Source organism: Acanthaster planci, linkage group LG15 (assembly GCF_054643075.1).
Source record: "Acanthaster planci isolate LZ-2023a linkage group LG15, COTS_SCS, whole genome shotgun sequence".
NCBI classification, from domain to species: Eukaryota; Metazoa; Echinodermata; class Asteroidea; order Valvatida; family Acanthasteridae; genus Acanthaster; species Acanthaster planci.
In genome coordinates, this window is record NC_141791.1 from 10,416,761 (window position 1) to 10,433,297 (window position 16,537).

The 16,537-nt window shown below is 40.4% G+C and overlaps 1 protein-coding gene across 3 annotated transcripts in view; it reads right to left on the reverse strand.

Moving 5' to 3' along the window:
* LOC110983326 (ralBP1-associated Eps domain-containing protein 1-like) overlaps positions 1 to 15,923 on the reverse strand; it is a 38,287-nt gene extending 22,364 nt beyond the window's left edge. Inside the window, exons 1-10 of one of the 3 annotated variants that reach the window (XM_087146361.1) lie at positions 15,546 to 15,923; positions 9,916 to 10,045; positions 8,080 to 8,148; positions 6,656 to 6,752; positions 4,997 to 5,126; positions 4,135 to 4,360; positions 2,728 to 2,955; positions 2,206 to 2,269; positions 951 to 1,102; positions 166 to 254 (exon numbers count right to left, since the gene is read on the reverse strand). In XM_087146361.1, coding sequence (XP_087002487.1) covers positions 166 to 254; positions 951 to 1,102; positions 2,206 to 2,269; positions 2,728 to 2,955; positions 4,135 to 4,360; positions 4,997 to 5,126; positions 6,656 to 6,752; positions 8,080 to 8,148; positions 9,916 to 10,045; positions 15,546 to 15,695 — 1,335 coding nt within the window. In that variant the 5' untranslated portion in view covers positions 15,696 to 15,923. The remainder of the gene's footprint in view (positions 1 to 165; positions 255 to 950; positions 1,103 to 2,205; positions 2,270 to 2,727; positions 2,956 to 4,134; positions 4,361 to 4,996; positions 5,127 to 6,655; positions 6,753 to 8,079; positions 8,149 to 9,915; positions 10,046 to 15,545) is intronic. The other 2 variants (XM_087146362.1, XM_087146363.1) reach the window with 2 other exon arrangements.
* Positions 15,924 to 16,537: the final 614 nt, after the last annotated feature.

Below are 16,537 nucleotides of genomic sequence, written 5' to 3' on the forward strand. Positions count from 1 at the left end.
AACAACTTCAAAATTACCTATACAATAGTGTACAAATTAAACTTTCTGACATGTAATGAAATGTTTTAAGGAAGTCCCTATTGTCTTGTCAATTTGCAGACCTCCACAGCTCCTCTGCAAAGATGGAAACATGACTACTGAAACAGCTATCAAGGAACAACTTGCCTCATCCGTCTTGTTAGGTGTGGGCGGGGTCACACTTCTGGCAGGGGTTGATTGTAGAGGATGCAAAACTGGAGGAAAAAAGGTTGGCACTGAATGCGAGATAAATATGAAGAAACATAAACTGCAAATTAATGAGTTTTTAAAAGCATAAACAAATCAAAATCTGGTACATTATTGAACTTTTAAGTCTACTTTACAAGATCCTTGTAATAATCTTTCTCCAACTCACTTCCTGTGCGTTTAGACTCTTTTTCAACGCATGAAACGGTTTGAAAGGCTTTCGGAGTTGTGAGTATTGAAATGTACTTTTTGTCCAAGCTTTTTCAGACACGTGGGGGTGTTGTTGGTGTGATTCAAATCAGGTAAGACACTGTTCAGTTTACATATTTTCCTGTTCAAATATTGAACCCTAGATTTGCTCTTTAAAAACGTTTCTGAGGAAAGGTTGCTCGCTGGCTTTCCCATGACACATAACCGAGTATAAACTTTCAAATTTGGTAAGTTTCTGAAGTGCATGGACGTGTTTTTACTCTTCACATACAATGCATCGAGCAAACATTTTTTTGAAGATCAAGAGCAGTGTGTTGCATGTGGTTTTTTTTGCTGAAAACAAAACCTTTGGTGAAATCCATTCATTTATTCCTTATCAGCATGGAATGCATTATGCATCTTTCAATCAACCAGACTTATTGGACAGCCAATCAGAAACAGGTCCAACTGGTAATTATATACCATCAATAAAGAATGCAAATGAGCAATTACACATGCAAATGAGCTATCCAAACCTTCATCTTGCTTGGGCCCTATGACTGGAATGAGACTAGATGGTAGTTGCTCGGGTAGTTCCACCTTGTGTTTTCTGGCAACAACGAGATGCATTGCAGTACAGAACTCAGCTAGTGACAGTGTGCCGTCTTTATTAACATCAGAAAGTTGCCTTTAATAGAAACAACCAAAACACAGTTGATGCGGATTGTGGTAACAAGTCTGTCACACTTCTTTTCATTAACTTTGCAGATGGAAGACTGATTTCTAACCTTTCGGTTCAACACTTTAACCACTTGCAGCCGGGTGGTTCGAAAAATGCAGTGCACATAATCGGGGCTTTTTCAAGATTTTCAGTTTTCAAAATTCTTCAAAAAATCATCGTTTGAATGAATGGACGTTTACACCCACACGAATTACTTCCTGGTGGCCACTATAGCCTGACAGACACAATCTATTGATGCTGAGTATTTCAGCCAGGCCTGCAGCCTTGGAAAAAGAGCCCAGATTGTGCGGTCTTAAATAACCTTCTTTTGTTCAGGAACCTGGCACAGTGCGCTGCTGACCTCTTTTCAATGGGGGCCAGATTAGCGTGCAGCGCTTTTGTCCCCGGTGGTAATCCGCTTGCTCTAAATGCCACAAACCATGGTTTAAAAACAAGGCTGAATTATCACCACTATTCAAAATGAAAAAATGTCGGTAATGCCCAGCAGCCTGGTCTTTTGTTTTGATATGTTCTTTTGTTACAAGGACCAGTTCCCTTTGTCCGATTTTGGAGACCCTGGCCACACGTATAAACACACGGTGCCCGAAACCGGGCTCCCCGGCAGGAAGTGGTTAAGAATGTGAATTTGAGACCAATCTTTAATAACACCAGTTGTAAAAACTGTGGTCAACAAATGTAAAAAGCTTAAGCTCTTCTAGCTGCAAGACAAAATGTCCTACGAATCAAAATGTAGGACAGGCAAGTATTGTCTACCTTACATGCATCTGTACATCCTCTCGACCTCCACACTTAACAAGAAGGGAAAAGATTATCCCTTTTTTTCCCTACAAATGCCCTGTTCAATAGCAAATAACAATTACTCCAAACCAAGAATTTTTTTCTGACATTTCTGACAAGTCCACAAGTTACATCCTCATATTGGTTTCCTTCCTCCCACTTTTCAGCCCGGCAATATTTCCATTTGAGACCACGCCTCTTCTTCTTATTGGATTCAACTGCAGCATTTACTCAACCCAGCTGATGAAGTTTCTAACAGAAAAGATTCTCACCATATTTTTGACAGCTCTGCCGTTGGTAACTTGGACTTTTCAAAGAATTCTTTAGAATCAGCACCTGAAAAAATAAATGAGCAGTTTACATTCAGTGATCAGCGTTACAACCAATAGCTTCCAAATTGATAGCCAAGTTTGACACAAGGTAACCAGGATGGACAGCCAATGAAGAAAGTTACGTAAACCTTTTATTCAGTTTACTTATCATTTTATTAATTATCCTATCAATTACATGCTAAATGTTCCCCAAGAGCCCTGGGGAAGAGGATAAATACGAAGTGTCCAGCTTTAGAGGTAGGAGGAAAAGAAATCCCAGGACAAGTATTCTTAGGCAAATCCACAGATTTAGGTAGGGACTGAAAACGTAGTCCACGTGTTGGCTTGGGCAGTATTCAAGTTTGAGTAGAAGGTGAGAAAAGTAACCACATCGCCAACCTGATTTCCCTCAATGGCCTATGCTTCTATGAATTTTTGAATGAACCAAATTTTGAAACTTTACTCAAAATCGTGCCGAGTTACCTGATAAGAGACCATTAGGGTCCGGTTGTAACGTCATAAACTGTTTGGTGTAATACACTCGCTGCTCTGGAGTTATCAACCAAACATCCTCAGTCCCATCATGCACTGAGGGGTTACCATGGGAACCTGATTCCCCATGGCTATCAGGGAACTTGGCCCAGGATGTGTCTTGGGTGTTGTTCAGGGAATTGTCTAGGGACTGTGTTGGCTGTGTCGCTTGTATCTCCCCTAAAGATTAAAAAGGTTAATACATTATACAGCAAGTTGGCTATGTACATGTGCTGATGTTTCTGTCAATCCCTTCAAAATCAATGCTGAGGAAATGGATGTTTTGCACAGTAACTATCTTGGAGTGCTTTCCCGTTGGTAACGCTCCCTGGGTAATGTACACAGTATGTCAGAGCTGTCAAAGTCTTTCAAGATCCACATGACGAAGTGAGAAACTGGAAGTTATGGGAAGGTAGACACATACAGAATGTCCATGCTCAATAGTGCTGGACGTGTGAGATGAAGAGAACTTTGCAGGCTCAAAAGTAGGAGGGTATAATTATGGGCCAACAATGAACAAAACATGAACATGTACTTGTGTCTAAACTAGAGGAACCAAGGACTCTCCACTAGAATGATTGTTGTGCATCAGGGCTACAGTGTACTCCAGATGACACCTAACCATGTTTAAGATTTCCTCCACTGCAAGATGGCCGAGATAAGTTCTTTTCTAAAGCTGGTTTTACCTTTTTTGATGACCTCCAGTCCAAAATGATTAATGACCCAATTCAAAGATCAGTTTCTCAAAATCAAACATTTTTAATGAGCGAAGAGTTTGCTAAATCATGTAACATCTGTGCCAAAATTCCATCAAACACATTCGTTTCAATTTAGTAAAATGCCTATGGTTTCAACTATTAAATCACAACTGAGGATCTGTTGAAATCATGCATATTCATCATGTTCATCATGAGAAATTACACTTGAGCATTGTCAACGCAATTCCTGCACAGAGAAACTTTGATGATGTCCTGAACGCAAACACTTTGAAGGTCTGTGCATGTTTGTAAAACACAAGGAAGTAAGGTGAAACAAATTCTAAATTATGTATTCTAAATGCAGCGGGGAAGTACATGTACATGTACACCATATGCAAAAGCACATTTTTTATCAGAAGCAAGATGCATTTAACAGCCTAAGCAAACTTTATCTGCAGGGCTATGCTTATGGGATTGAACCGTATACAAAAGGCAAGACAAAATGCCTTTTTAAACATCCACTATATCAGCTTTGATGATGCATTATTTTAGAAACCAGAGGCAGTTATGAAAATAGCCATACTAAATTTCAAGTTTCCATAGTTTGTGCACAAACAAACAATTCAACACAAATTTGAAGCATGCATGCATGTACATGTACCTTGTCTGTCTTTTTCAAAGGATGCCCACCCTTCGTCAGTCACAGGACCATACCCAGGAACACTGCCCTGCTTGTCAAACATGGGACGATGTTCCCTGGGACTGATGGGGGATGGTAAACTCTGATGACGCTCTAGCCCCACGGGGTGGGGAGGGGAGATGATGGCTGGTGTCTCACTGAAGGGGGAGGAGTCACGAGGTGAGGATGGGGGCGGTGAGCCAGCAATCTGCACAGAATATACATGTCCGTGTAAAGTGGGGTGGTAGCAAAGGACCAAGATACTGTTACCTAGTAACCTGGATGAAACACTACTAAAGTGGCCTAAAATTGGCATTGTAAGTTGACGTGGTCAGATTGCAGGTGCCAACTGGGGAAATGTGACATAAACAATGACAAAGTTTAGCTGCAATTCCTTCCCCGACCATCATGGCTGAGATAGAAGACCGAAACCCTCCTCAAAAGGCTACCAAACAAAAAACAGGAGATAGGATGTGAGTTGCAGACCAAAGTATACCTGAGGAGGAACCAGGAATGCCTCAAAACGTCCCAATATGAAATTGGCGATAGTACAGGAACATGACCAGGTGGCGGATTTCTAGTGCCTTTTTAGTGACCTGGTTGTCACTCCTTACATGTATGTATGGATGTCAAGGGTGATTGAGCCTATGAATGTATATACATGTAATCTGAACTATGACCAGTCTTTCCTTGGATATATGCTACATGTTCATGTACGTAAATGAAACTACTGTACATGTACCTATTCTAGAAGCCACTTGTTTAGTGACAACTTAACTTGCTTGCAAGTACATACATAGTCGAGCCTCCCCCCCCAACAAATAGGTATTTAGTTCATACTCACGTTTGGGGGTACATGTACATTTGAGGGCCGTGTTGGAGACATTGTTGGTACTTGTTCCACTTGAGGGAATACGACAGGTCCTCTAGGGCTGGCCTGGGGCCCTACCATGCCGATCACCTGACCCACATTCCTGCCAAACAAGACAACACATGCATGTTTCTTTTCTTTTTTTTAAATCAACTCATTTGTTGGTGATAGTGGGATCTGCTGTGTGTTTACAACACTACTAGGTTTGAACAAACAATAATCACATTTTTTGAGTAGCAGAAAACGTCGTCCGAATGTTACCCGGTAAGAACAAATTCACCTCTCCCAGCCCACTCAAACAGTGCTGTAGTACCAAGTGTTTATGTCTTGTAGGTAATAATGCAGGTCGGTGCTACCAACATCCACATGTACCGCTGGGGGCGGTATTTTATTCATTGAATCCAAACTGTGTGTGAAAGTCTTACTGTTTCAACATACATGTACATGTATTTGGGTCATTCCATGAGGTTGGGGCACAATTTGTGACGGTGTCCTTGTTACATGGGTAACATTTACCGTCTGTCATGACCAATAGAGTAGGTCATTTACTCTGTAAAAATGACACACACCTCTGTTTTAAGCCTTGTAAGATGTATTATTTGGAATCCACATGCAGGGAAATAGCTGTTCGTTTTTACGGAACCCACGTAACAATGGACACCGTCACAAATTGCGCCCCAACCTCAAGGAATGACCCACTTCACATCCAAACTCATGTCACTTTCCAGCATACAGAAATCAGCCAAGAACAATACCTACAATGTACATGTACTGAACAAACTTTCTGAGACTGAAGCTCAAAAATGTGCTACTTTATAAGCTGAAGATGTCAAAGGGTTGATTAAATACCGCAGTTCATTCAGAAAGGCTGACATGTCTGAACCCATTATAGAGACCATTGCAGCATGGAAATGGTACTACACCCACCACTGCAAATACTGTATGAACCTTGTATTCATTATTAACTGTACATGTACACATGCATGTACATGTATATCTTTGTATAATCTGACTGATCTATTGGATCCATTGTTGGCAATAATGCACCATAAGAGCATTTCACAAAACAGGGCTCCCCCAACATTTACAATGTATATGTGCGCCCCCAAATATCTATTTCTGGCCCATGGGTGGACATCTGTAACTATGCGCCCATTTATCAGCTGCAGCACTTTGAAGATGGCTGACATCTGTAGTAAATAAGACTGGTGCCAGCTGACAAACACAAAGCATTTCTAGATGACTACCACATCTCATAATATGACCGAGGGGAGAAGGGGTAGGGAAGACGTTGTCAAGACTTCAAAAGTGAAATTTTTTAGAGCCATGCGTCATCGCTGTGAATAGAATAGCTTGATGTTGGCCTCATTATAGTGTTCTTTGGTATGAAATCTTTTGTTTACCTTTGCTTTTCCAATACTTTTCTAACATTGACGTGAGTTGACTGGACAGCTGTGCATGGAATAAGGGAGTAGCGTTGGACGTAAGAATTGTGGAAGCAGTTCAGATTACAGTAATGAGCATTTAGGATGAAATGGTTTGTTAAACACATGTACATGTACATGTAGCATCTATTTAGAGCTGTGCACGGAAGCGTGTTATTGCCTGTACAGGCTTGTACATGTGTATTACCAGTCTGTGGGCGGATGTTTGCCTGACAGAGCAAAGCCACGATCAGGAACATTATCGATGAATGCTGGATTAACAAACTCCATCTGGCCAGGATCATCTGAGGGAAAAAGAAACAGGGAAGGTTAAATGTGTACGAAATCAGCCCTTTTTGCAGAGTGAGTCCACGCTGCATGTGCATGTATTTACTGCAGTCAGGTATGAGACATCACAGTATCAAAATCTTCGCATCAGCATACACAGAACCTCTGCTTGTACTGTCAGACCGCAATACTCCCTGGGGTCTTGATCAGCTTAGCATAAACATCAAGTGAACAATTATCCCTTGTTAATCTACATATGCATGCTTATCAATGCACTAAGTGATGTAAAAACTCAGTAAGCATTCCAAACATGAAATGCATGTCACAGCAGACCTTCAGTGTACATGTTTTTAGTTAATTAATTTGATATGATGTCCTGTGCCATTCCACAAAAATAGTCTGGGCTAGCCCTACAATGCATGCACATGTTAAACCAAATATTAAAAATTCAAATCTGCGCAAACAACACACAAATACTTAAAGATCAATCACATTGGTAATTCACAATTTCACTTTTTCTGAAATTAGTTATATATGTACATGTATTTAAAACAATCTATTACATAAAAACTGAATAAAAATTGCTACTGACATCAAAAGCACGAGTTGATGTCCTCCTTCATATCAAGCAAACTGAAACCAAAAGTTGTTGGGAGCATCCAATAGAAGCCTGTTTTGATGACGTCAGACTATGGCTCTGCAATTATACAACTGCTTCATGATTTCAAGGTGAATGCGTCACCCGCATGCATGAGTACTTTGCTTGCTCGTACTTAACTGTGAATTACAAAAGGTCGGACAGTGAGAGTGACTTGGAATTGCATTTCCATCAACAGTGTTGATCAACACTGGATCGTATGATAGAGTTGAACCGTCCCAATTTGTACCGGGGTAAGGTCCTGATGAATTTCAGGCACATTGCCATAGTCATTTGCCAAGAATGACATCTTACTAAAATGTACTTTATCCATTTTTTTCCCTGTTCTTGTGCTATAAAGCCTCCTATTACTGCCGCAAGGTCAAGAAACTCTGGGGGCCGAGAGCAGTACATGTATTATGACATCATCAAATTGCTAGATTTGTTTGCTGCCCTCATTTCCACATGTTTTACTCTGAGCACTCTCGTGGTGGAACGGAACTCCCAAAACGATGATTATTTTTTAAAACATTGTAAATGCCAAGAGAAGCTGCCACTTTAGTCATGATGGGTAACAGTGACCAATTCCCTGTTATGTGACCATTTTACGTGTACATCAAAGCAATGTGATTGATCTTTAAAGAAATGAGAGAATTGTTTTACAAAGGAAAAAGTAAAATAAGTGAAGCAATGTACAGTACATGTACCTGGGTCTTGTGATGATGGGGCAGAACTGCTTTGTTTCATCCCAAATACAGGTAATGGTACTTCAATGCCTGCAAGAAGTCAATGTACATTTGTTGTATTACTCTCTTTCAAATACATAGATTGTAAATGTACATGGGTACATGTATATATACAACCTGACATATTCATAGGTCTTACTACAGGTACACGGTACATGTAGGCAAACCTATTAAATGTAAAACTGCCATCCAGCCAATGGCATTAAATAGAAAAGCATACCTACATGTTCCCATGTTTTATTCTACATGTACAGTGGGCATGATAATTAGATACGTGTAAATGTACATGTGCATACATGTACAGTACATGTACATGCATGTACAGGTACACTGTACAAACATCCTGTACATGTATACAATACTTGTGTACATACATTCATACATTGCGCATGTACATTGTACTTGTAGTTTTTGTGGATAATGGATTACACATGTACACATTGTATGTTAATGTGACCTGCTCAAGTGAAATGTGACCACAATACCACTCGCAGACAACAAAATGAGTTGAACACATGTTTGAAAATCCCAAGACACAGGCAATAACTTGGTACTGGTACGCAGTAAGTATATAGTATGCCCCCAGTGTATCTTCTAAAAATGAATGTAAGGTCCAATCCATGTTTGGAGGAAATGACCATTCCATGTTAACTGTTGCATGCAAGTACATGTATCAAGGGCAAAATAAGGGTTCTGGCAGGTTCCTCAAAATATGGACCATGAAGTCATGTTCAACTTTGGGGGTTCATTTTTCCTGAAGTGAAAAGCAGTGAATAAATTCATAATGTTTGATGAAACGAGGGGAGTCGTGGCTGATATCTGGACTTCTGATTTAAGTTTGAGTGGGGATATCTCCAAAAAAGCTGCGAAATGAACACTGAGCATGGAATTTTCGGTCACAAAATGTAACAGCATTTTCGGCACAGTTATGCATTTTCCATCAATAGTCTTGAACGTTATCAAAATTCCGTCAAATATGATGTTCGCAATGAACACCATATTATACTTGTTATAAATTTTTGATGCAGCCAAACTTAAAGATTACTTTCGGTAGTTGAAAGGTATGAGACCTGGCAGGAATGCCGGAAAGTGTAGTGAGAGTGATTATAAACGGCAAGAGAATGAAGACAGCCAAACCTTTCTCATTATTTTCCGTCAATTTTGTTCCATTTTTTTCAGGGCTCATGATGGGGGCTTTATAATACGTCAGTTGAAAAATATACTGAATTCTCCTTGTTGAGAGTTGTTTTGAAATGAAGTCACCTGGTGTAAATACTTTGACGTAAAACTTTAAATGAGTTCAACTCCATTCGATTTACACTGGTAGCCAACCAAACGTCGACCAAATGTACACAGTATGCCTAATTATCCCCAAATGATCCTTTTTATAAATCTGAAGGTGCTAATTCGTGTTTCAAATGACCAAAGTCCGTCTTTCAGAAGTTTAGAAAAATTGTGGTGTTGAGTTTTGGTCCACTTGATGAAGAACATGCCTTCTGCACAATCATTTATCTACAAAACTTTAGAGTTTTTAATGGCATACATGGGATTTATTAGGAAAGAAATGAGGAAATCGGTTGATCAAGCTCTTGAGACCCGACATTCTACGTGTACATTATGTACATACATGTACATAGACTTCAAACACATACGTGGATTTCCATGAGATTCCTGCTTCCAACACTGTAGCAACATATTCTATAATGACTGCTTGTCCTTTTACTTATGACATGCCTTGTGATTTGACTCTGATTTTGCTTATGAATCAGTTTATTGTAGGCCTAATTGCTGACCCACCTTGTCCAATCATCTCTTTCGACACAGGCAATGGTATGGCATTCTGTGCCATTGCTATCAACTTGAGTGCAATGTAGAATTGACTCCGCCCAAAGTGGCCCAGACGATTCGCTCCACAGATTTCAATCACCTGAAATAACAAAGCAGATGACGTATGAAAAGTTATTCAATTTATCACTGACAATTAAAGAGCTCTTGAGAACCTGTGTGTCTTGCATCCATGCACACGGTATAATGTGCGATTTTGTGATGGGAATAATAAAGATTTGTGTATAAAAGTTCAATACTTTTGTGTGAAGTAGTGCCCATACATGCACAAGTACATGTTCATTACATGACATGTACATGTAGTATACTTTATGCATAGCTTTTGTAGGCAGTAACCAAGAAAACTGCATTAACTCATGTATGTACATGTACATACATGTATACATGTACATGTCCTGATAGAGTAAAATGGACAGGTTCACATACACTATACATACATGTACATGTACATCTTGTGGAGTAAATACACTGCAGAGTATATTGAGTACCCTGAGCTCTCATGGCAGTGATGAAACACAGGTTCACTCTCCTACTGATCAGAGCACCACAAAGTTTATCTCTGAGTGACTCATGATACGAGCTTGAGGCTAGTAGTTGTGAACTCACAATACCAGTACCTTGAAACCAAGGATCACACCTTTTTTTACACTGTGGTCTTCATGTAAATGAAGTGAGTGGCAATGCACATGTATACAAATTTGTACATGTACATGTATGTACATGTACATGTACGTGTGCAGCACAGATTACGCACAATATACCGTCATTCAATAAGGATACAGCATTGTTCGTGTATGTACATGTACATGTACAGTACATCAAAGAAACCCCAATAAATCCTCATCATCTCATCAGTTACATGTATCCATCTCACTCTCATGATTCTAGTTGAAAATTGTGACAAGAAGTTGTGCAGTCTGAGTGGAATGGCTGTTCTTAAACACTCTCTGGGGTCACATGAAATACAGACTCATATGAAGTCTGGCACATTCCCTTTTGTATTCGTCGGATGTTTGCAATCTTCACACTTACATGTAAATGCAATACAACAGCTTTAATAAAGCATACACTATGAAAATATTTGCCATTTAAATGTAAATGTACATGTTTGTTATGAGCAATAACTGCAATGCAGTACCCTGTACATTTGTAGTACAGTGCATGTTCCTGTATTGGATTAAATACAAGTAGATGTACAGTACATGTACACATGTACATGTACATACATGTACATGTAGCTCCAGCACTTAACAATTGCAAATTTCCAGCTGTTATGAGCATCAGGGCAGGAGGTGCTCAAGTGACACAGGCATGACTGGTATTAATGAACTAAACAATGGCATTGTTTAGTTTCCATGTGTTTTTGTTTTTTGTGTTTTCAATTTCAATCCTTGTAATTTTTGACATGTCTGGGTCCAGTAATTATAATGTGTACTAACAAATGTACATGTGTAGTACAAATAGGACTGAAAAAAGTGCAGTCCTCAACAGAGTACAACAGAGGACCACATACGTGTACAGGTGGGGTACATGTACATGTGATTGTAAATACTGGGACATGCATGTACATTGTACATGTATTTACAGTATGTACAGTTAAGTGCTACATGTACGTGCATGTCCAATTTGAAAACCAGCAATCCTTCGTATGTTTTATACAGACATGCCAGAAGGGACCCACACTTAAAGAGTAGATCCAGGTTCATAATATGGACATGATGGAAGGCCATGGCCCTTCTGCCCGTTATTTATTTATTCAGTATTTCTGAATTATAATGAAACTAAATAGTAGACACATTTCCCACTGGCTGATACATGTATATGGTGTACATCATCAGGTGTAGGATGTTCACGTGGCCCAGTCACAAGTACACTTTACAAAAGTAGACCTACATGTGGCACACGTACATTTACCATGTCTGGGCTCAATTGAAATCAATCCAACAGGCATTGGCTAGCCCCATGCGACGGCCAGTCCACTGGACTACCCCCGTATTCTTGGCCCTATGCCCTAATTAGGGAAACAAAAACAGGCAACGGGCCTACGCTTTGCAAAAAGTTTCTTATGAGCCCAGTTTTTCTCATACAGCTTCATCCACAGAAGCAGGTCGTTAATTTGCCCAAATTTCAATTCCCCAAATGTTCCTGTTCACGGAATTCTGGCCTCTACTTTGTCGTCTCAATGCCGTCATTCATTTCCTACATGTACGCTGATTCACTTCTACTCACTGAACAGGAAATAAAGTCGGATTCTTTTGGGGCAGGGGGCCAGACAGCGATAGACAACACACAGATCCAAAAAGAATGAAGATCATAAAGAACATTAAATGATAGCGAACCCTACATGATGTACATGTACACGTTGGGAGTAAAGTACACATGTACGTGTACATGAATGCATGTATTGATAAAACAGCCATTGATTGAGATCTACATGTAAGAGTTATTTCAGTCTGGTTCCCAGATATAACACACCAAAAGATCCTGATGCGTTTATGGCCCGTTCAATGATCGGGAGTGAATCAGTGCACATGGTAAACGAATGGGAGTAGTGAGATGACAAATAAAGATCAATATTTCACTGAGCAGCACGATGTGATGTACCTGTATTTGTGGTATTTGCGACACGGCAAGTGTTTTGTTCTTAAATACCTAATATTAGGAAATAATAATATTATCTATACTATCTGTACATGTAAATGGTGTCACTAAATTCCTCAGAAAGCTTACCACAAATTAAGTTGTCGGTCCCAATCATCTACCAAATAAAGCACTCAAAACTGCTGCCAACACCATTGCTCCAATTCTCACAATTACTTTCCAGCAATCGCTTGACACAAGAATTTTGCCTCTAGATTGGAAAAAGGTTAACGTGACTCCACTTTTTGAGAAAGCTTCTCTATCTGCCCCAGCAAATTATAGACCTGTTTCATTAACATCAGTTACTCTGTAAATTACTGGAACACATCATAGATAGTCAACTCAGGCCGCATATTGAGGAGGGCAATATTCTGAATCCTAACCGGCATGTTCTTCGCAAGGGTTTGTCATGCGAATCTCAACTGGTCACAACACTGGAGGACCTTGCAGTAAACTATGACAACCAGATTAAAACAGATAGTTGTTCTTGATCTTTCAAAAGCATCTGACATACAATGTAACACCTCATCAGAAATGAATGCGGAAGCTTGATTTCTACAGAGTAGGTGGTAATATGCAAGGTTGGATCAAGTCATTTTTGTCAGATCTCAAAGGGTTGTTGTCAATGGAAATTCATCTATAGATATGGTGTATGTTGGAAAATGGTGTGCCATAGGGTACTGTATTAGGACCTCATCTGTTCCTTTTGTTTATAAATGATATAAGTAAAGCAGTGGAAGGAACAACACACCTTTTTGCTGATGATTGCATGGTTTATTGAAAAATCCAATCACCAGGAGATAAGCAATTATTTCAGAAAGATCTTGACAGTTTGACTGAGTGGGCGAAAACATGAGGCATGAAATTTAATCTCAACAAGTGTACCTCCATTTCCAAAGAGAGGAATCCTGCCAATACAAAGTACAACATTAAGGTGTCACTCTTGAAGAAAAAACAGCAATCACTTACCTTGGCATTATTATTCAAAATAATCTAAGCTGGAAGAGCCAAACTGTGCATGCTGCAACAAAGGCCACTGACATCCTTAACGTTATTTTATTAACCCTAACTCCCCGAGGGTTGCTGGACCTAACCTTCCCCATTCACACAAAGTTAAACACCCATATGGGACTTTGTGCACAGAGGCTGTTGGACTTTGTTTTTCTGAGGTATGCCAAACCCAATGCATAAGCCAGCTGTCTGGCCTACCAGACCTATCCCCACAGAATTAAACACCTTACTACTGTTTAATTCTGTGTGGTGGGGAAGGTTAGGGTTACAAGGAATTTTTACTCAGCATCCAAATGGAAAAGCTCTATTCAACCTTAGCCCTAACCACCCAAGGGTTGCTGGACCTAACTTTCCCCAATCACATTAACTTCAACACCTTGGACATGTTGGAAAACACTCACCTCACAGTACCCAATCCCACAGACTTCAACAGTACTCTTGCTGCAACAGTACCCAATCACACAAACTCCAACAGGTATTCACCTGTGTGATTTTGTTTGATTGGGTACAGCAGGCCCACTGCACAGTACAAAGAGTATGGACAGGCAGTACCTATTCAAACAAATTCACACACCATCATGCTGCATATCCATCCCCGGCTGCTGGGATCATTGTGGTCAAAAACAATTAAGATTGTCTTTCTTATAATATTACATACTTACCATTTCAATGGGAAGCTTTCTGTCATTCATTTAATTACATAATCTTTAAAAATACAGTACTCATTTGAAATTCTTGATGGTATAAAATGCTGGTAAAAAGTGAGAGGGCCACAGTACCCATTCAGACAAAATTCAACAGGGTATGTGAAGGCCCACAGTTCCCATTCACACAAAATTCAATACCAGATAGTAAGCTACCAGTACCCAATGCCACAACTCACACACTTTACTGGTGTTGAATTCTGTGTGGTTAGGGAAAGTTAGGGTTAGTCAGACCTCATTTGGAATATGGTAGCAGAGCGTGGAGTCCATACACCAAGAAAGACGTCAATTTACTGGAAAGTGTACAGATACATGTACATGCTACAGGCTTTGTGTGCAACAACTACTCAAGGAAGAGCAGCGTGATTGATATGCTCACAGACTGGCAAACCCTTGAAGATAGAAGGGAAATAAATCAGCTCACCAATCTCTACAAAATAGTTAAAAGTACCAATTAGACTAGATGCCTGTTTACCAAAGATATCTAGATCTTGTAGAGGAAATAACTCACAACTCTTTGAAATTGCAGCTAAAACTAACTGCTATATGAACTCCTGATCCTTTTTACCAAGGACTGTTCAAAAATGGAATAAACTCCCTCTGGATACATGTACCATTGATAGGGGAGCCTACCTTCAACCACTACAAATTTAAACAACTAATTTCAAAGTAAGCCACTCTCCATGGTCTCTTTGTGATGAGACTTACGAGCAGAGTATCAAGAGGACAACCACCAACTAGGCCTAAGTAAGTTATGAAACGAATTGCATAGCCTGCTTAGGCTAACTGTGGCCTGTGGGGTCCCACGTCCACTCCACTCCCACACTCATTGGAGCGGAGCGGACGTCGGACCCCACAGTTCTGGGGTAGCTACACCGTCATGACAGTACCTGGATGCCATTTATTTCTCCCTGCTGTGACCTAGCAAAACATACAATGATATACCCAATATGTCATTAAAATATAGGCCTAGGCCAGGTATTCACTTAGAAAACACCTAAACTTTTTAAGACCAGTCTTATACTCATAGGGTTTGTGCACGCAATGCACACAGGGTGTCTAGTGCTTAGTGGCAACCAGAATCTTTCTTTTAATCATGCCCGTCATCACGGTCGTCATACCCATCTTGAACTTGAAGTTTTGAACGTCCAGGTAGATGCTGAAATCAAAACGAGTTCAGTTTTAAAGTGTATACAGAGGGAATTAATTTCTCCACAGGTAATTTACCTGCTGCAAAACGTCCGGTGTCAGCTTTGACAAAAGAAAGAACTCTTGCGCTTCCGTCGTCTTCACGCGGCCAGCGTTCTCATGGTCCAGCGTGCTGAACAACGAGGAATAATACTGCTGTTCCGTGGGGTTCAAAAAAGATCCATCCATGGCCGATTTCACTCAGTCTCATAGCTCATATGCCCTTTGTATCATTCAAAGTTTTGTTTGGGTGGGTGCAGACGAGAAGAAGCAGAGTTTGATCCAGCACAAGGCCTCGAATTGTAATTTGTACTGTAACACCCGAACTTCCAACACATTACTGAGCTGCCATCTTGGATTGATGACGTCACGCATTCAGCTGCACACACAGTGTTCAAACCTAGACTTGCTCAATGCTTTTGCTATGGAATTACGAGGCAAAGAACAGCACCCATCTGCACATTATGGAAAGTACCTCGGTAAAAGTTCCATGTAAGCGTAAAATTTAGATGGCTCAAATCGTTAAAGTATGCAGTGAAGAGGGGTGCATGTGTTAAAACGGACCAACTGTTGCATGCTATGGTCAACCTCCTGGGCTTATCCAGAACTAATACGGGCGATTCACAATAGTGCGCCTCCAAGAGTTTGCAACACGTTGGCCAATCACAACGCGCGAAATTTGTTGACCATTTCCAAACGCGCGCGCATTGGGTCGACAGATTTCGCGCATTGTGATTGGCCAACGCGTTGCCAAACTCTTGGAGGCCTACCATAGTGAAACGCCCGCATTGTTCAAGAGCCCTTTACAAGTTGACCAAAAAGTTAACATCTCTGTTTCTGCCAAAGATCGTGTACTACGCAGCGCTATACGATCTTTGGTTTCTGCTCAGGTCGGGAGTCCCTGTATAGAGCTTGAAAGTAAAAGGTCACGCAGCGAGCTTCCGGCACCCTTGCGCGGTCTGCCTATGGAGATTTTTACGTCCTTTCACGTTTGATAATTTTGGGAAGAATAATTCCATACTGAAACCACC